At 46.7% G+C, this 20,574-nt stretch overlaps 1 protein-coding gene across 3 annotated transcripts in view; it reads right to left on the bottom strand.

Moving 5' to 3' along the window:
* The window catches only part of SPTBN1 (spectrin beta, non-erythrocytic 1), a 116,911-nt gene that overhangs the window by 78,220 nt on the left and 18,117 nt on the right, over positions 1–20,574 (bottom strand). For all 3 annotated transcript variants that reach the window (XM_069008817.1, XM_069008818.1, XM_069008819.1), the window contains exon 2: positions 4,153–4,352. In XM_069008817.1, the coding sequence (XP_068864918.1) occupies positions 4,153–4,300 (148 nt within the window). In that variant the 5' untranslated portion in view covers positions 4,301–4,352. The remainder of the gene's footprint in view (positions 1–4,152; positions 4,353–20,574) is intronic.

Raw genomic sequence — 20,574 nt, 5'->3', positions numbered from 1 at the left:
CTCAGGTGCGGGATATTCAGGAAACACCCTGCAAGAGCTTATTCTCAGTATGCTCTTTCAAAGCCAAGAATAAATCCAAAGTGTATTCTCTCAAGCTCTGAATCACTGTACTTTGCCCTTTTTTATTGGTTTGAGACCTGAAACTTCATTCTGTATGCTCAAAGTGAAACAGAAATTTTGCTACGAGAAAGATGCTTGACAGCAGGGCCAGGCAGGTGTGTGATACCTGGAGAGTACTAGAAGCACAATCTTCCTTTTCACATCTTTGTGGGGTTGTTCCGCTGACTTTTTGCACTGGAGCTGTGGGGTGAATGGCTCAAATATCAGGACCACAAGGGACTAATTAGCCCCACATAAGGTACCCAGAACTTTCCCAGTGGAAGTTTTCTCTGATTTTTTCAATCTTATGAAATGGCTATTCCACTATATTACAAAGAAAAATTTTTCAATAGCATAACTTCAGGAACAATTTCAATGCTTTTCCCCCTCTTGCTGCTGGGAGCATGTAAGTTACTGGCATGAATGACAAGCCTATTTTGGGCAACTAAGGAAAGCTGCATGACAAATGCAGCCTCCTGGCTTACCCAGTAAGGCTCATGAACACCACATCGTGCAACACCAGTGAGTGCCCCAACCTAGGCATGGCCACTTGGGTGAAGCTGGAAAAGGAATGCACAGCTCCTCCTGCCCACACTAGGAAACTCCTCTCATTTCATAAACTTTGAAACTGGTTTTAATTCATGGGCCAGACAGCTGAGTCACAAACCTTCCGGTCACTTGTATGAACCCAGAGGATAAAAGGGTGAAATACAAATGAGCAGAAAAGCGAGTAACTGTAGCCAAGATTAATATTGAATTAGCTAACTGAAGAAATGGAAAGTTTTGGAGGTGACAACTCTCACACTACCTGAAAACAGCACCTAAGCTGGAAAGCATGGCACACTTGAATGTCACAGCCCAAAGGCTGAGTGTGAAAAATTTTCCTGAACAACTGAACTGTTTCTTAAGGTTTTTGCAAGAGCTTCATGCACCAAGCAGCTGCACAACAAATCTTGTTAGCTAATGGTCCTAGATAGACGAAATCCAACCCTTGAGGATTTGTGAATGAAGAATCTTGCCCAAACACGATATCTTTTTGGCTCCTACAGAGCAGGTAGAATTACCTGGTCTTCCAGCAAGACCTTCCAAAGAACCATGGAGATCAAGGACGGGTGAAAGATGATTTCCTACAGTGGGATACCTTACTTGGCGAAGAACGGATCAGTTACCTTCTTCTCATATCAGTTGCAGAGTGAGTTAGTTCAACATGATTGGCAACCAATCTGGCTGCATATCCCTTCAAATCTGGATTCTGATTGAAAGTTGTGTTCCCAGATGATTTCTTGGTTTTAAACTGAAACAACCCTTTGCATTCTGGTTTTCATGGTACACAGACCACTTTAATAACATCAGCTATCAGCTGCTATGCTAACAGTGGTTTTCTACGATTATTATATCATACCTGCTTTACTTGAGCTTTTCTCTGGGACATTGTTCCAACCACAGATTATTCTGACCACCACCTCCTGCCTTTGCTGTTTAAATATTTCAATATCCTGATGGAATGTGGGGCCATCAGGATTCTTCCTACAGTGGAGTATCAGACTCTACCTACAAACCTCACTTATTTCCTCACTCTTTACCTTACTTTACCTTAAAGGAAGTAAGTTTCACTTCAATTACAGTCAAGTAGAATGAACACGAGGTAGAAGCTCTGCCAAAGAGGCACTTCACAGCTTGTGGAAGAGGATGGAAAGAAGATGCCTGCACCAGCAGAGTACACAGCCATTAGTCAGGCAGTGTAACATGCCCACAGCTGTTCTACTTTGGAGTACAGCAGCTTGCATCTTGGAGATGAAAAATAAGGAACCAGTGCCTGGTGTGTTCACTTGAAACCTTTCTCGTTAGGACAAGGGGATAATGAAGCATGAACGTTTCATAGACTGAAAGACATTGATAGTCTTTTGTTATATCTTGTCACTGACACACTGCAAGGGGACAGCCACAGGCAGTCTTTAGATACAACCCATCCATGACTTCTGGAGAGAGAAATGCTATTGTCAGAAAGGGGCCAGTCTTGGAGATGCGGGAAGGTGCTCGTGCCCCACAAAGAGCCAGTGCTCACCCAAGTCACGCTGGAGTGTTATTCAGTAAACCCAGACCCCCAAGGTGGCACACAACTCCTTCTGCTTCAGAGAGAAGTTCACCCAGAGGAAGGTGATGGTGCAACAGCCAGTCAAACGCAGGGGTTGCAGGGCCCAGAAGGACCTCCTGACATCCCCCAGCTGACTGTGTGTGCACCAGACTTTCACCCATTGTGCCCGGTCCCGTGACACGCAGCTGAATCAGAGAACACCTTTCCAGAAAGGGCCTGTCTCCACAGAAAGAGGACAATGACAGAGATTGTTGCCAGCCCAGCTCCAGGCGGCAGCTGTTAAAAACCTGCCAGTGCCTTTCTGGGGAGATGCAAGGGAAGATTATCCACCAGACAGCATATCTGAAAACATATGTTGAACAGTGCCAGGAGTACCACAGCTCAGCCTTTAACCATAACCTTGGATTCGAAATACAAACCTCTCCTTGCTCCTCTCTCCCTGCACCATGATTAAGCTTTCAAGCAGTGCTGCAGCAATGCAGGATACTAAGCCAAGTTTTGGCAGCACACAGCATTCTCAGCACCAACCAAAGAGAATTACAGGTATGGAAATGTATCAAATTAAAATAACTACAAGTAATGCTTATTCAGAAGAAAAATAAATACACCATACTGTGGGAAAATGTTTAAATAGCTGAATCGAATCTTCAGCAAAATTATTTGCTTTGACATTGGTATGTCTTTTAGGCTAGCTAAATAATTCAAGTACTTTCCTTACAGTACTTCTCCTTGAAATAAGAGTTTCATGTTTATTATTCATTACTCAGGTGGGGAGCTCTGCTTGCTATAAAAGTAAGTGGAACAAGCAGTTGCAGTAAGGTGAGATCTGGGACCCAAACACGGCTCATGAGCTTTGTACTAAAAGCATTTCCCACCCAAGGAACAGGAAACAACCTACAACCACTAATGTGGCAGGAGTAAAACACAGTTTCTTCCTCAAACAAGAGTAAACTATTAAAATAAAGCAACCCAAGCTGAGATTCATTTTGTCTATCACCACAGGTACCAGCAGGCTCTTTCTGACCCCACTCAGCACAGCCCCGCCCAGGTAAGGCATTTTCCCTGTCATTCCAAATGCACACTGCGATGGGAACTGCTGTAATTAAAGGCAGCAAAACTTAACACACATCCCCTCTCTGTGAGCAGGTCCATTAAGTCAATAGCATTACTATCCCCAGGAAGAGTTATGTGATCTGCTCTCTGCCCACCTGCATGAACTACTTCATTTCCCTGTTGCTGAGCTCCGCACCTGATCCTGCCCTATACCTGAGATGTAGCGGTGTTCTGCATCTAATGCATCCCCGTGGCCGGAGCAGAGAGGACAAAGGGCACGCTGCACTCTGGACCCAGCCCCATTGGAATCACAAATGGAACAGGTGATACTTTTGTCTCAGTGCAGCTGATTTAATAAACCTGTCCCAACACCCAAGTGTCGGGTTTAAAACCATCCCTGCAGCTCAGATTTCACCAGCAGAGTGCTCAGCATATTTTTGAGCTGTTTTCTATATCTGTTCCATACTGCCAAGGCATTTTGCTCAGAGGTCAGAAATGCGGGCATGCTACCATAAAAGTCAGGAAATCATTTACAGAATGCATAAAAATTGCTTTGCAGGGCAGTGACTCAGAGCTGAGAGGACATGACATAATCTCTTTGCTCTATAAACAAATGTGGTTAATGTATAGCCTTTAATACGCAATAATCAAACGTTTCAAACAAGAAAAGATCCAACCCAGTTTCATTTCTCTGCTGATGGCAGTGGAATTCAGCAGAAGACAGCAAGTATTCAGAAAGAATGTATAGTCCCATCATTCATTACTACATGACAACTACCTCCACCTGCCACATTCCTCCTTTCCAGGACAAGTGAGATGGTTCACACACATCCAGATAGAGGTATTTTGAAGAAGAGTTTAGTTATCCATCTACATTTTTTTCCAGAGCTGAGGTCAGTGCTTACCAGCCAAAGCCTTGATGCGGGAGCGCTCAAAGAGCCGAGCAGAACTGTTCTCATTGTCCCAGTCGTCGACATCCCAGCGGTTGTTGACGTCGCTGTACTGCTGTTGGATTTCGATGTTGTCGTAATCTGTCGCTACCGTTGTCGTCATCCTGAGTCTTCTCCTTAGCCTCTCCTCACCATCAGATTCTTCTTAAAACCCTCTGCCAAAGAAAAACACATAAAAATAATCATTTAGATGTTATGCATGATATGAATCATGATATGATATACTGGAAGAAAGCCAGGCAGGTCAAGCTCAGGAGTTCTAGCTTCAAAAATAAGCGACTTTTACTTGAAGCATAAGCTCAAGAACAGGTGAGATACCAACCACTCCTTCAGAGAACAAATATTCTTTAAAAATTAAGTGCTTTAGCAAAGGCAGTAGCTTTGCTGCATGCACACATCCAAAATTGTCATGTTCAGTTCCACAAAGAGGAACATGGATGGAATGGTGCAGTAAAACAGTTTCACAATTGTCATTTTCAAAAGCAGATCATTGGCTTTAGAGTTCTGTAAGTGTTGGCTATAGCATATGGAGCTGTGGATAACTCATCTAAGAAAAACCTCAAGCACAAAGATGACCTCAATACCTTTACAAAATGGTGCAAATACTGATGGAAAAAAAAATGCAGATTCTTAAAAAGCCACATAAGCATTTGACACGAAAAAGCCTTTTAACATGAGTCTGAAGAAATATTTCTGTCTCCACATGCAAATACTGACTTTGTGACTGGTCCTGGAAATTTATTTATGAACTAATCCAGATAAAACCAACTAAATGATGCATTACTTTGAACTCTCCGCAGGAACAACATGGCACCCACCAACGCAACCCTTGGGGTGAGATTCTCCTCTTTCAGGGTGCTGTTTGCATATTTATTCTGCTTTCTGATTAGGATTTGCATGTATTTATCAGTACTAGATATAAGAGAGGCAGACACCTCTGGAGGAGGAGGGAGGTTATACACGGCTGTGAGCTCAGTTGGAATAGCACTGAGCATCCTCTTTACCAGTCAGTGCTCAGAGAGACCTTGAGGAGCACAGGGTGCTCCTCAGAAACACAGAAACACACAGTTCACCTTTGCAAGACGCAATAATTACCAGAAACGCAGTTACATACATGGGCAAGGGGGGAGCCAGGGGGCCGCCCTTTTACCTGGGCGGGGCGCGCGCTCCCCTCACGGCGCCCCGTCCGCGGCCTCTCTCGTCTTTTCTCTCTTTTAGCTCACTTTCTTATTTGAAACTTAAAAAAAAAAAAAAAAGAAAAAAAAATAAAAGCAGCCACAAAACCGCCCTCCCGGGCAGCCCGGAGCGCAGGGCGGGGCCGCGGCCGCCCCTCAGGGTGGGGCCGAGCCCGCCCTCCCCGCGGCACCGAGCCCGCCCTCCGCACGGCACCGAGCCCGCCCTCCCCGCGGCACCGAGCCCGCCCTCCGCACGGCACCGAGCCCGCCCTCCCCGCGGCACCGAGCCCGCCCTCCCCGCGGCACCGAGCCCGCCCTCCCCACGGCAGGGCCGGGGCCGCCCCTCACGGCCCTCCCCGCCCGCCGCGCTGGCGCCACCTGCCGGCCCTGCCCCCGCCGGCGCCCTCATGTCGCGACATAAGTCCAGCGCGCGGGCGACAGACGGCGTGGCTGCCGTGGCTCACCAGCGGCGTTAATTCACCGTCCGGGCCCGGGATATCAGAGCCGGCTGGTTGTCCCCCGTCCCTACCCCACGGCAGGTCCGTCCCGTGTTTCCGCGCGGACAAATCCCGGTGTTTGGCGCAGAAATGGGAACGGAGCCGCGCTGGGGCGGCTGTTACATAAGGAGCTGTTACCGAAGGCTGAGTGCGAGTATTCAACCTTCACGAAAGGTGGGAAGGAATCGCTTTAGTCATGGGAAGCTGCCAATAGAGCGAGGGAGCGCGGGGAGAACTGGCTCTGGGGAAGGTCGTGGGGACGACGCTCCCGCGGCGCATCCCGCAGGAGCCGGGCCATGGATCAGCCGCTGCGGCCGGATCCTGCCACTAGGAACAAGCAAAAGCATGGAGCAAAGACAGGGACAAGGATTAAATCCCGCTCGGAGCGTTTCTGCACAGCACTCCCCAGCTGATCCTCACTGAGCATCAGGCCTAGACAAAAACCTCCCATTGATCCCTGCACACAGGCTGAAATCAGGGTTAATTCCAATTAAATCCACGGAGCAACCAGGGTATAAACAACGAGTGGGAACAGGCTGATAGACAGCATCATTTTCCATCTTTTCTATATTCACCAGTGCTCAAGGAAGAGAAGATGTGCCACTGGAAGAGCTGCAGCTCCAACTGTAAAAATAAAAGCAGTGACCGCAAAATCGGGATGAAGTGACATGTAATTTAATATAGATGGAACAAGCCATGGGATTTCATTTATTTCTGTGTCTCTGCTGTTTAGAAACACACACAACTCGATCCAGAATAAATTCAACTCTAACTTGTGCTTTATCACTTCTCCCACTCTGAGCAACACACAAGCAAAATCTATCCCAGATAAAGCTAAATTGAGCATGAAATGGCCTGTTATCCTACACCTATAGGGCTGGAAAACCTACATCCTTGTTCTGATTCTAATAAAAGCAGTGCCTCGCTCCCTGACATCAGGCTCCCTTTTCTGGGATGCGGCTCCCCACCACAGGGAAGGTGGAGCGGGGGAGCAGGAAAACGCTGCAGGGATAAAAATAAGCACCTTGCAGCAAAGCGAGGTGAGGAGAACACAACGGAATTCTGATTCCAGAGACAGAGCTAGAGTGTGCAGCCACCGCCTCCAGGCCCTGCTGGAAAACAGCTTTTCTTGAGTCCTGCTGCAGCTCTGATCCAGCACAACGCGCTGGTGCCTCCGGGAACAGGGAGGGAAGATAAACACGAGCCCCGGCAGAAACCTCCAGGCTCCTGACTGCAGGGATGGAGGTCCTGCAGCTGGGACGAGCTACAGCAGCACATCTTGTGTCTGTGTTAAGGGTGTCCCGATCTGACATGAATAACACCAGCAACTGCCCAGGGAGTAACGGGGGAAATGGTTTGGAATTTTCCTGGAGCCCTTAATGTAGCCAAGTTCATTGTTAATGACCTTGAATGTAATCCACCCGTGAAATCAGCGCTGCACTTGAAGGACCACGCTGAAAACCCTCTGTGTGTGTGTGTAGCACACGCATACACGTAACACACGTATATTTACAGATTTATTTTAAGCCTCTGCACGAAGCACCCACCAACACCCACAGAGAGATCACCATGGAGCACAGGGACAGAGGGAAGCCCACTTTCCAGCAGGAACAAGAACAACCTTTGTCACTTAAACATCCTGGCCTGGCTTTAAGCTGAAATACCCCTCTAATAAAGGAATGATGTTTTCTGCAGAGAGCCAGCGGTAACAGGAATTTCAGCTGCCAACATCCCGAGCAGCATCCTGCAAGCCAACCCACTCTTAGGATTGGATAAACACACTGGGAACAAGGCATTTCAGAAATGGCAGGTTACAGTTTCATTACTGTCCACAATACAGACTCACTCTAGGATGTCATACAGGACTTAAAACCAGAGAAAGCAGGCACTGGGGCTTCTCAGTTAGTCCACGCCCTCTTAAACTCATCTGCCAGTGCTGTGTGCACCTGGCTTGGAGATGTTAGCAGGCAATTCCAGGGATAAGGCACAGGAGTGAATTAATAAATAGCATGGAACTGCTCCAGGCCCTGAATCTGCAGGCCCACCACAATAGGTCAAGAAAGATCTGAAAATTCCCAAACTTCTTCCTCACTGATAAAATATAACTCTGTTGCCTTCTGCTGTGGGTACCATGCTAGACAACCTCATGAGACAAAAGAGATCAAACCACTTCATTTCAAAGCATTCCTTAAAACCTATTGCATAATCTGAGGGTGGGGGGTTGGCATTATCTTCAAAAAGAAGAAATCGCTTGAAGAAAAAAATCAGCTACCAGGAAGAGCGTTTTCTCAGACAGTTTTCAAAGGCCACATCCAGGGGTCAGGCCTTTTGCATTTACTTTCATAAATAGCCCAGATTCTGCTCTGTTTGTTTCTCAGATAATAGAAAATAAACAGTTTTATTCGGCCCATCTGAAGAATGAATTCATTTAAAAAAAATTCATTGGCTACTCTTAAATGCAATAATGTAATTCACTAAACAGGCTATGACTACAATCCCTGAAATTCTGCCATAACCACACATCTGGAATTACTTCCTAATAGTTACATTTATCTTTAAAGTAAACATTGCTTTTTCAAGAGTTACTATTCTTCCAGGAAACATGCTAAGCTGCAGTTAGATTCTTGTTACTCTTACTAAGGATTGTCAAGAGGTTTTTATGGTGTTGTGATTGAAGAAAATATAGTTTGAACAGCAATCCCCAAATGGTCTCATGGCTTATGTAAATAGACTGTTCCTTGGCTAACACACAGCCCAACCTATTGCAGCCTTCCTGGCATTAAAGATAAATTGTAAGTTCATCTTTAACTCCCACTGAATGTGCAACAGGACTGAAAAGGGGACACAGACACTCGCATCTCCAGGTCACCAGAGCACATGGGTCTGGTGACAACCATGGACACAACCACTGCGCCAAAGAGAATGGTGTCCTGATCCCACAGATCAGATATGTGCCTCCAAGAAACCAAAATTACACACTGCCTCCTTTCTGGTAGCCCTCTGAAACCAAGGCTGGACGAGCAATTCCATTACCCTCTTTGCAGGATATTTTCCCTCCCAGTCGGTCCTTCTCCCCTGCTGATGGCTCAGACCATCTCACCAGTCCAGCTCTTCACTTTAGGGCAATGATTATTAGTAAAAAGAGGGAAATTTAGATAAAATGTAACCAAACTTTGCATTTATTCTGAGCAACATTCAGCTTCCTCCTAACAGCAGCACAACACACATTTAATGATTTTTAAAGTGTCATTTTAAGCCAATATTTAAACTGGAAAATGGAAGTTCCTCTGAACTCTCGGGGTCCACTCACATCTTGTCATCCCAACAGAGTGAGATTCTCACCCTAAGCTTCAACAGGGAGGAAAGTGGCCTGGTCAGAGGTCAATAGGGGCACCTTGGGAGAGGCTCAGGGCTGGATGCCAAATGAACATACACATCAAACACCCCCACAGGCCAAACTCTGCAAGTATTTACAAAACACTGTGTAGAAACTCAAGAGTTGTACAGAACCCTTGGATTGAGAAGCTGAAGTCCTGAGCATAAAGCTTAGAAAGACTGGAAAGTGCATGTCCCAATCCCAGCCATTTCTCAGCCTGAAGCCCAAGGAGGTGTTTGCAGCCTCTCTCCCTGCTCAGCCCCTGTGTTGCTGAACTGCAGCACATTCCAGGGACAGGAGCTCCCCTGTCCTGACAGGGCAGCGAGGGCAGCACACTCACTTATGTTCTGGCTTGTTGTTTCAGCTGCTGAACCAATCCCAAAATAATAAAGGTGGTAACTCAGCAAGGCTGTAACTCCCTTGACCTCCAATGTCCCCTCTCCCAATCCCATCTTTCCTTCCACAAACAGAACCACACTGTTTCTGCATCTTCCAACCCAAGAGTGCTCCATGCGCTTGTCTTTGCTTCCCAAACCAACCCACTTTGTGGTGCTGACTCCTCTGGCTGTCCATGCTCTAGGATGTGGAGCCTGACAGCCCAAAGCACCCTGAAATGTCACAGCAAAGGGGGACAGGCTGTGCTACCAAATGCCACAATCAGCGTGTGGGGCACTTCAGGAATGCACAAACAAGGCAAGACTGAAGCCTCTTTATCCCCAATACAGGCTGGGAAAGCGTGCAAAGGTCACTAAAATGAGGCAGCCCATCCTTCACGAGGGAGGTCTGCTTCCCACATCTCAGATAACCCATCACTCCAAAAACCAGGCAGTTAAGAGTGGATTCCAGGCTCTTGTTTTCCTTCTGAGGACCCCAGGATATCACACTCTATCTGGGAGATGGGGTACATAAATAAATAAGCACTGAAACAACTTCAGAAAGTGTTTGTGCTGCTCCCTGAGAACAGACACAGCCTCACTGTACTGGAGCCCCCAGTGCTGTCAGCAGGGGTGACTGGTGCACACCCAGCACCACATGCCCCACACAGGACAAGCATTCCAACAACCAAGCACAGTCCAGGGCACCAAGGGCACGGAGAAACTCAAAACGACTGAAAATAGGTTATTTAAAAACATAAATCTCTAAATTTCAAATCTTTCAGTTCCAGCACAGACCATTAAAACCTTCTGGTCTGATTCTCTCTACTCTTGGAACAACAAAGTCTCACCCAGTTTCTCATCCATCACCCAGCAGATCTGGACTCCAATATTTGATCCTGAAGACTCCAGAATAATTTAATTTATATATATGTGGTCCAAATTTGCCCTCTGTAATCTGAGATAGCTCCATCCAGCTGAGGGTACAGGCCAAGATGTGCCAACATTATGTGAAGAGCCTCCTAGAAACACAGAGGGGGCAGGGGAAAGCTTCATATGGATTTCATCCGAGGTCAGACACATAACAGGAGTTGTGGGGTGAGACTCTCCAGGCTTCTGTATTTCCCTGTGGAACATCCCAGAATAGACCCATCCCAGAACTGCCTCTGAACCATCCTCTAAAGAAGGCCATTCCCTGCCACCAACTATATACAAACCATTAATGGACTAAATCAGAAAAATCTGAGACATTTTAGGTAGAAAGTGGCTAATTTTGGAAAGAAGTTAATAAAGAGGAGTACAAAGATCAAGCAGAACTGAACATACCACACAAAACACTTCAGGGTGGAGCGAGCACCGAATTCCTTCTGGGACTGCCCTTCCTTTTCCCCTCATGACTTGAAGAATGTAAAACACATTTTGCCAAGCTGCTGAGGGGAGGGCTTTGTCTCAGCCATCAGCAGCTCCTAGGGAGTGGCATTCCTGCATCCCTATCAAAAGGGAAAGTCTACGGGGATCCAGCAGGGCCTGGAGTCACACACAGAGCATGAACACCCACGAGGCCTGTGAGAATAAAACTCCACTTACTGCAAGCGCTGGGCAAGCTCAAAGAGTGCAACCTCCTTATTTAGCTTTTAAGCAAAACACAGAGTACTCGACCTCTTTGCTCGTGTGTTTGTGGTTTTCCCTAAACAAGCACTGCTGGGCAAGGTTTGTAGTATTGAAGCAGTAAGAGCTCAGTTCAACTCCAATAAGTGCATCACAAGATAGTCCATGGCTGCTCCTGTGAGATCTGTGGGTTAAATACGGCTTCACTCCAAGTCACAAACCACCTTTGAATCCAACACAGCCAAAAGAGATGTAACTCAGGACCCAAAAAATCTTACGAAACATCAGCTGGGCAGTTTCTAAACCCTCCATCCTGTTTTCTGCTTCTAAGTAAGTCAGTAAAGAAATTCCCATAGATTTAAATTCATGCACCTCTTGGTCATTTGCTTTTAAAAACCACTTTCATCATCCTCTTAGTCTTTCCTGTGCCAGTTGAAGACAGACCCTGAAATTATTAGGATATCTGGGAATGTCCTGCCATGCAAATGGCTTAGCTGGAAAAAACCTGGGGGACCAGCTCAGCTCAGCAGTTTCTCTTTCTGCCTCCATTCTTGCATTATTTACAACTTCTATATCCCAATTATTAGATTTCCCACCCGTTCTCAGAAAGGGCTGCATTTCTGAGAAGGGTAACCCATCCACAAGGTGCCTTTTCCAAAGCTTAGGCCAAGAGAGGATGTTCCCATGGAGGAAAATTCATGTGCCGGTTCATGAGTTTTAATTGAACCTGCTCTTCAGACTTTGCAGACTTGTTCTGGTGCAAACGCAGCTGGTCACTTTGAAAAGTGAGAAATGAGCAGCAAACCCAGGGATTATGTTCTGGTCGGGACTGGAATAGCATCCTGAATGTTGTGAGGGCTTTACAAGACAACCAATATGTGCTGGGGCACCTGTGTGCTCTGATCTGTGGGGTCAGCAGCTGGCATGCCACTCCTTTTTCTGAGGAATATGACTGTCACCAGGCCAAGAGCCTTTCAGCTCTTACAGCCCACACCCTTATTTCACTATAAATTTTCAGAGAGGAAATTTTGACCACAGAATTGCCTGAACTTTTTGATAAATAAAAGAAAGTAATAGAAAAACATTCTGATGCTGGTGAATTAATATAAAGTGATCAAAAATCTGAGTAGGATTAACAATATGTTGTCTGTATCTACCCCTAAGGGTGCTCTGGGTTGTAACCCAATTGAAATCCACAAGAGGAAACGAACTGGAGCTGGAATCAAAAAGGCTCCAGGTCAGCTGAATCCCTTCTGGAACTACAGGAAGGACTTTTCTGACATAGGCTCTCACTCAAGATAACCTTTACTCTGATCCACCCCTCAGCTTTAGCAGGACTCAGCTGTTTCACAGCTACCACAGAGGAGACCAGGAGTCTTCACAGAGACCTGCCATGGAGATGGGACCCCGTTTCACCAAACCACCCTGTGAAGTTGTTAGAAGCCTCTGCATTTCACCTTCGCCATCCTGATCACAGAGCAAGGCAAAGATCCACTTTCCAAACACCTCTAAGTACTTGTGGATGGACTGGTGGAGGAACCAGGGATAACTGGTCTGGCAGGAAGGAAAACTGATGTATTCCACTACTTGTTAACACATTTCCAAAGAAAATACCCAAAAAATTCCTTCCACAGTCACGGAGCATTTAAAGGACAATATTTAATATCACCCTGTGTTCTAGAAGCTATCTGTGGGTTGACCTTCACCAAAAAAAAAGTGAAAATACAGGGCAATTGTCTATGGCGGTATTTACCTTTTTCTTCAGGAACAAAACAAAAAACTCTTTTTTAGTATTTTTCAAGCGCTCACAGAGAGCAGAGTTCCAATAAAAACCAGGTGCCCTCGGAAAGGAGTTTCCCATTTTCTGGTCTCCACTCTCTCATGACCCAGCTTACAAGAAACAGAGCTCTGAGCTTTGGGAACCTGCTGTGTGTCAGGGAAGGACTGAAAGCGGAGACGCTCCCACTGCCTCCGGCCTGCCAGACAGTTGGCCCTCCTTTGGATGAGGGCACCGCTGTCGGTGCAGGAAAAGCTTCACATCTTGACTCTGGCCATGACCCTCACTTGGCAGGAAGTCCCAGGTGACCTGAATGCCCTCGGTGACATCACTGTTTACTTGGACAGCAAACTGGCAGCACCAGGTGGCACCTGGCTGAGGGGCATCATGGAGACAGTGCCTCAGTTTGCAACCTACAAGGAAACTTTCCTCAGGAAAAAATTGATAACTCTGACATCACCAGGTCATTCAAGAAATGCTGCGATTGCTTCTGTGTGACCAGATAATTTAACAAAATCAGTTTACATCTGTTGTATTAATTCGAATGAAAAGAGCCACAGTCAGGTTTCTGGGGGTGGGAGAGGGACGGAGGTGCTGTGCCATGGCTCTGGGACTGAAGTTCCTGCCCCACTTTCCACCCCTACCCCGAGGGTCTCACACAGAAGCGATGGCCCTGGATTACATTTAGAAGGAGAACATCTCCAAGCCTGCCCTTGCTACAGAGCTGACTCCAGGCACTGACACACTTCCATCCGGAGCACATTCCTGCTCCCGTGGTCCGTCTCCGGAGCCGAGATGCGATAGCTCTGACCTCCTTACAGGAGGAGGGCTGCCAAGTAAACAGGCCCGGCTTACCAGCCAGCCAGCTGCTGTCTCCCCTGCCCTTCCATTTTCCCTCTGCACTCCCACACCCCACTCTTCCGAAAGGTCCCAGCCCAATCAACAGACATCCAACCCGTGGATGAGTGGGAGTGAGCCAGAGCCTCTGCCCATCTTCCCTTCCCGGCATCCCTGCGAGCTCCCGTTTCCTTCCCACAGGGAGGAGGCTGCGACGCCCACCTGGGTCATGCCGCAGTGCTGAGCTGAGGCACAGCCAGAACAAGATGCGGCCGTGGGAGGCTGAGCACACTCACGGCTTAGCAATCCTGGAGTGTTCCTGAGGGGCAGGGCACAAAACCAGGGAGTAATGCCAAGCTACGCGGATCTACGCCTAGGCAAACCTCCTCCGTGTTGGAGGGTTTTATGTCAAGGCAGGGAAAGGCTCCATCACGCCCAGCCAAGGAGGAGATCGAGGACGGACTGTGCCCAGGCACCTCCTCCCTCCTCGGAGCTGCTGGTCGGGGTAGGCTGCCTGGTGACAATTTCCAGGGAGGAAGAATGAGACTGAGCTGCTTTGGCTCTGCCCCCAAACTGCAGAGCAGCGGTGGGAAACCGCACCCAGGGAGACGCCCAGGGAGAAGAGGATGTTTTGTTGTGGAGGCTTTTGTTCTGGACTCTGTTTATTAGCGATATTTCACAGGCAGGCGGAGCAGGGAAGCAATTTAAAGGGCCAGCCTGGAAGAAATAACCTGCTACGCAGTCGGCAGGTTTGGAATTAGCAACCAAACAAACAACAACAACCAGATTCTGGGGCGGGAATGGAGAAGGATTTGCTGACAACCTCCATAAGGCAGGCAACAGAGCTGAAGCAACAGCTGATTTCAGCAGCTCCAGCACCAACCCAGCAAGGAGCAGCCCCGAGTCCAGACACCCAGAGACTCATTAAGAGGAAACACAAGACAGCACTAATTACCCCACAGCAGTGCCAAGATGATCCACCTGCTCCCACACAGGTACCGGCTCCACGTACCAGAGATTCCCGAGACCTCTCTTGCTGAGCAAGCTCTGCTATAGCCAGAGATGCTCGACCAACTCATGGGGTCTGGACAAAGAGTGGGCCTAGGAAAGAAGAATTTAAAAAAACCTCGGATTTGGACAGTGTGGTGGTCCCACAGGAGGCACACCAAAGCCTGCTCCAGGACAAGCACCTCCTTCAGATGCCAGAGCCCAAATCACAGCTGGGATCATGCAAAGCTTTGCCTCTTGCACTAGAATATGTTACAGGTACCATACGGATTCTAACTGTCCTCTCTTGAATGAAAATAAACCCAGAATAACCAACAGAATGGGACAACTTTTGTTTTGGGGAGATGAAGACAGTACTTGACTGTGGGTGAGTGAATGCCAGCATTTCTCTGGATTAGGAAGTGAACTGGTTGGTAGAACTCTGGCTGGGAAGTGAACTGAGAAATGGAGCAGTTTAATAGTAAATATCCCCTTGAAACGGGGATGCTAAGAATTGTTCTGCAAATCAGCACAGCCTGCAGCAGCAGCAGTGCACATCTTTGGCTAGGCTAAACCAGAAACATGGCTGAAGGCTGAAAAGGATCCTTCCCCAGGAAGAGGGAAATGTCATATGTCACCAAGTCAATCACCAAGTCAGACAGTGTAAGGCACGATTCTACCGGGCCAACAAGATTCCTGGTTCAAGTAACCAAGCACAGCTTGAGCCACTGGTTCCCAAAGAGCAGGAAATGTGTCTCATCCTCCCCAGGGGACACACAACACACATCATCCGCTTCTTGGCAGGGGAATCAAGAGCACCGCATCCAAACTGGTCTCCTGGCTTCTAAACTAAACCTTTAGTGGGCCAGTGGGTGCTGACCAGAGGAAGACAACAGGTAAAACTAAGCAGGCTGTCTGCATTTGCCCACATGGAAGTTTTAAATGGACACCAGCTGTTAATTCCTTTCTACATTCTTCACATTTTTTTTTGGCCAACTCCCGACAAGACTAACAGAAACCTTTCCCCTCCAACTTTCATCTGATGCATAGATAAAATAGTCAGGCAAGGAGAAGAAATCTATGGCATTATTGCCTTCATTTAAATGCATGCCTGTAGGTCCTCAGTGCATCGCTGCCCTTTGAGATGGGTTAAAGAGCCTTAATGCCGCCTAAATTAGGTCAATTTGTTATTCAGAGCATTTGTGAGCAAACAATTTGAGATGCATCCTGGGAGGAGAAAGCACATGGGCCAGAATGTAAAATCTTGGGAAATAAGATGATAGATGGGAAGCAAAAGCCCAAAAAAAGCTACATCTTAAATAACTCGGGTCAGTATTTTGGTTCTTTGATGTTTCCACTATGGTTGAGTCTTTTTTTTTGGTATAAATATTTTAGTGCACATCCTTGTGTGGTGATTCATGTGATATAAGGGATATTTATCATTTTATATATGATATAGTGATGACTCTTTCCAGGTTTTCTATGTTACCTTGCTAATCCTGGGAGTGCTGTCTTGTCCACCATCCCCAAGAGGTTACTCCCAGTGAGTCCAGCCAGGACACAAGCCCTGGCCAGCCCTGATCCCTCCAGCCTGGACCTTGGCTACACAGCCAGCCAAAGGCCTTTTCCAGGAGCCAGGGCCGGGAGAAGGGCTCCTCAGCTTCCTGGGGCCACAAGAGGAGCCCGGAGCACGAGGCGCCGTCCTCTGAAGCACGTGTTATTCACAGCTCTGGATTCTCCAAGTAAAACAGACAAATAAACACACCAATGACATTGGCTCCTTCGAAGCATCCAACTATTGGATCCAAACAGCTTCTGGCCACATGTAAACAGGGCCTGGCTTGCACAGAACCTGCCCTGTGTACCCCAGGAAGGGGAACGGGAACAGAGACTAAACAACAGCCACAGGGTCCAAAAGCTTTATGGTCCCTCGCATTGACCTCCCAGGGAAATTGTACCAAGCACTGTCACACCAAGAGCTCCAACCTTTCTCTTGGAACAGGAAGAACCACTAGGAAATGCACTGGAGCTGTGTGATGACTGCAGGTGCGAAGCCCAAAACCTGCCCACAAACCTCAGCATCGCAGCACCGAGGAAAAACCTGCATAAGGCAGTGATATGTGAAATATCTGATTCTTGTTTCATTCTGATCTGAGGTTTTTGTCTGGGAAATGGATCCTCAGCTGGCACAGCCCCAGCCCAACAGCTGCATTGCTTTTCTACTTCCACAAACACTCGGAAAGTTCGCCAAAGCCCTGTTTGTGCTGGCAGTCAGCCAGCACTTTATTATTATGTACTATTAGTTCATAGTGAGAAACGTGCACTACAGGAAAAAAAAAAAGCCCCAAGAAGCTCAGTAATTTGGTACAGATGTTGAAGATTTATGGAGCTCTCCCCGCTGGACAGGATCTTACAGATTGTTTCTATCACCTGTTTGCTTTTGGAGTTTTTAATAAGATAACTATGTGTGCTATCCTGGAAGAATCTTCCAGAATTCCTCCTTCAAAAACCAATAACATTTGATCTCCACTTGTCTCCTCTCAGTAACAATCTCTCCTCAGAGTTCCATAAATGCCACTTGATATTAATTTCATATTTAAATACAATCTTGGCTGTTGTTTTCATTACCCAGCAACTTTCAAATGCAGTCAGTCAATTTCATTCTTACTTCATGGCCCAGAAAATATACCTGACACATCAAGCCAAGTCCCCAACAGTTAGAATCCATGATTAAATCTCTCAGCATTCAAAATACCTGATAATTTTCACCTTTTTTCCTATTTTCTGGCAAACATCTGCTCAGTATTTTTGGGGACTGCTGCTTGCCCAGTGCACAGAGCCCAAACCTCACTCAGGTTAAGCTGCCTGCAAAACTACCCCAATCCTATCCACATTTCTGAACCTTGGTCCATTAAATTAATTCTGCAAAATATTTGAAATGTGCAAAGCTCTGCAGCTGACAGCAAACACCATGAAAGTGCAAACACAAGGAAGCCACTGGCATTTTTCATAACTGACCTGTAATGGTTTTGCCATTTCAAATTACATCAGGAATGATTTCTTTCTACCAGCACAAAATGGCAAAACAAGGTGCATTTCACTCAGAAATTGTTTTTCCAAGCATTTATAAAGGAGGATAAATCACCAAAAAAGGTTGTATCTCTGCAAACCAGCATGTGGTACCACTGAGTTTCAGCTCTGGCACCCATCAAGAAGCACCCAGGCTCCCTCCCTCCTCACCCAAGGCACACCTCGATTTGGCTGGATAACCTGACATTGCCCTTCACCTTTCCCACAAGCCACAGCTGCTGATAAATTCTTCCTGAAAAATGATTTCATCCTTCCCAACTATGTGACTTAGCACAGATCCTATAAAGGTCAGGACCTCATTACGGATTTAGACACTCAGTTACCATCCGAAAAACAGTCAGTCTGGTAAATTTGGAGAGTTGGAAACAAATCTATGGAGATAATATTTTTCCCACAGCTCTGAAATCGACTTTATCAGTCACAATTGTACTTCTAGCTCAAAAAAAGTTTTCAAATGTTTTACAATTCCTGTTTACATGAGTTCATACAAGATGACTACAGCCTCTACACCAAACACGGGTAAAGAGACATTGAAGAAAGCACACGGGTGGGGTGTGTCCACCTCCCCCTTCCTGAAGGGAATTCAGATGGCAAAAAGCACCATTAGGAAAGGACAAGTAGAGAAGTAGAGAAAAGTAGAGAAAAGCTCCATTTCACACCATGTTCTGTCACAGCCACCAAGCCAACATCTGCCACAAAAAACAGCTGCCTGGTGTCTCTGGTTTCTTGAGTCACGCTCCCTGCATTCAGGGCTTCCTATGGAAAACCTCCACCTTTCCCTGAATTACAGAAGACTAAGGTCTGGAATTGTCTTGGGTTATGGAAATACATGAAGAAATTCCCATACAGGAAGAAAGACACATCCTTCACTTGCCATGATCACTTGCCTTGGATCCTGAACAGATTTGGCCTAATGTCAATATTATCTTATTTCATGTTCCTAAATGATTCTTTAATTTAATAAGAATTAAAACATTACCTAGGGAGAATAAGTCCAACAGGGGTGATATGGTCATGAAGGAATGCTTGCAAACAAGTGGAAGAACCTTCTTTAGCTTTTACTTTTAAAAAGCTCAGATTCTCACAAATTTCAGATTTACACCTGCAGATTTACAGTAAAAAAAAAAAACAACACCAACCCAACAAAACCCAGAGCAGCCCTGGAGCCATTTAGAAAGCGCTAATCCTGATCATTTTCCACCTAATGACTGTTTACTACACAGCCCTTTTAAATGCTTGGCAGCTCTCCAGATCTTCCTGCTTTTCCTTTCTCCCACACATCCCTCCTGACAGCCATCTTGGGCGAGGACAAACCTCCGGAGGAGAAAGCTCTCCACCGCCTTTTCAGCCTCTAAAAGCTCTGCTTCCCCGGGGAAATCCTGAGCCTTGTTTCACTTTCAAGGCAAAAACAAGATCTCCAAGCTCTCAAAGCCTCGCCAAATGAGAGCACAGAGCAGAAAAATTAAAACCAACCAGAAAAGTTGGGTTTTTTCAAGGTTTTTAAAACCAACACTGGTTTTAGATGAAGTGGGACCAGTCCTGTAATTCTCTGACCCCTACCAGGAACAGATTTGAGCAGACCCACCCCAGCACTTGTTCCAAATGCCATTCACTGTCACTTGGCATTTCAAGCTGGAACAATTATTTGTGGTTGGATGCTCTCCCCGCTCCCAACCAGCTGTGCTTTGATCTCCTCCTCATAGCTCCCATGGATCTGGAGGAAGCCCAGCTCCCCTCCTTACCAAAAATGCAGCGTAACAGCTCCTTGGGGAAAGTGCAGCCCCACTGCAGCTCCCAGACCTCACACACGCCTGGGATGGGACCAGATGTCTACTGGAGCCCTGACCACCATCCTCTCCATGTCTTCTACCCATGCACCACACTCCAGAACCCCCGGTGAAAGTGAGGAATGAGATGTAAAAGCACAATGGAACTTTTAACTGAAAGGATCAGGTCAGTGCTGAGTCCCTTTGTGATGGGAATTGGGATAAGACAGGACCTCAACACACAGATTTGAGCGAGGGTGGTGGCTGCTCCAGGAACAAAGCAAAGGCATAACCAGTCCAATGTGCTACAATCAATATTTTAAATTAAATCAGTCCAGCCCATATTCAAATCAGGTCACCAGTAATTAAAGCATCCTTATTTGGAATGGTAAACCCAGAGAACGCCTGGATCAGAGCATTTCTCAAAGAAAATATATTAATGGGAGTGTTTGGAAATGCATGATGCACTCGTAAGAGGTTTTAATATAAACCTCAGGATTACACTATGCCAGCTTTTCAATTATGATATTCTCCATGAAAAGCCAGGCGCTGGCAGCAAGAGGTTAAAGCAGACCTTGGAGCATGGCTTTGCCCTTTCTCTTCCAGAGGATCCCGCTGTTGGTTCCTACTCCAGCACCACGTGCAGCTGAACAGAAGCACTGAAGGTGGGATTTTAAATAAAACATCTCTATTAGTGATGCCATCAATGCCAACACAACACACAGGGGGAAGCCTCCTAACTTCACCAGGGACAGCAAAATCACCCCCTGTAATTTCTAGAACGATCTGCTTGGCTGACTCCATCTTAATACTCACCACACTCCGACTCAGCCATTTTAATTCCTGAATGGCTGGAGTTGGCTTTCCCTTCACATGGCACTGCACAGCAG

Source organism: Aphelocoma coerulescens, chromosome 3, assembly GCF_041296385.1.
Source record: "Aphelocoma coerulescens isolate FSJ_1873_10779 chromosome 3, UR_Acoe_1.0, whole genome shotgun sequence".
Taxonomy (NCBI): domain Eukaryota; kingdom Metazoa; phylum Chordata; class Aves; order Passeriformes; family Corvidae; genus Aphelocoma; species Aphelocoma coerulescens.
The sequence above is the reverse complement of the archived record's forward strand: the minus strand, read 5'-3'. Positions and strand labels throughout refer to the sequence as shown.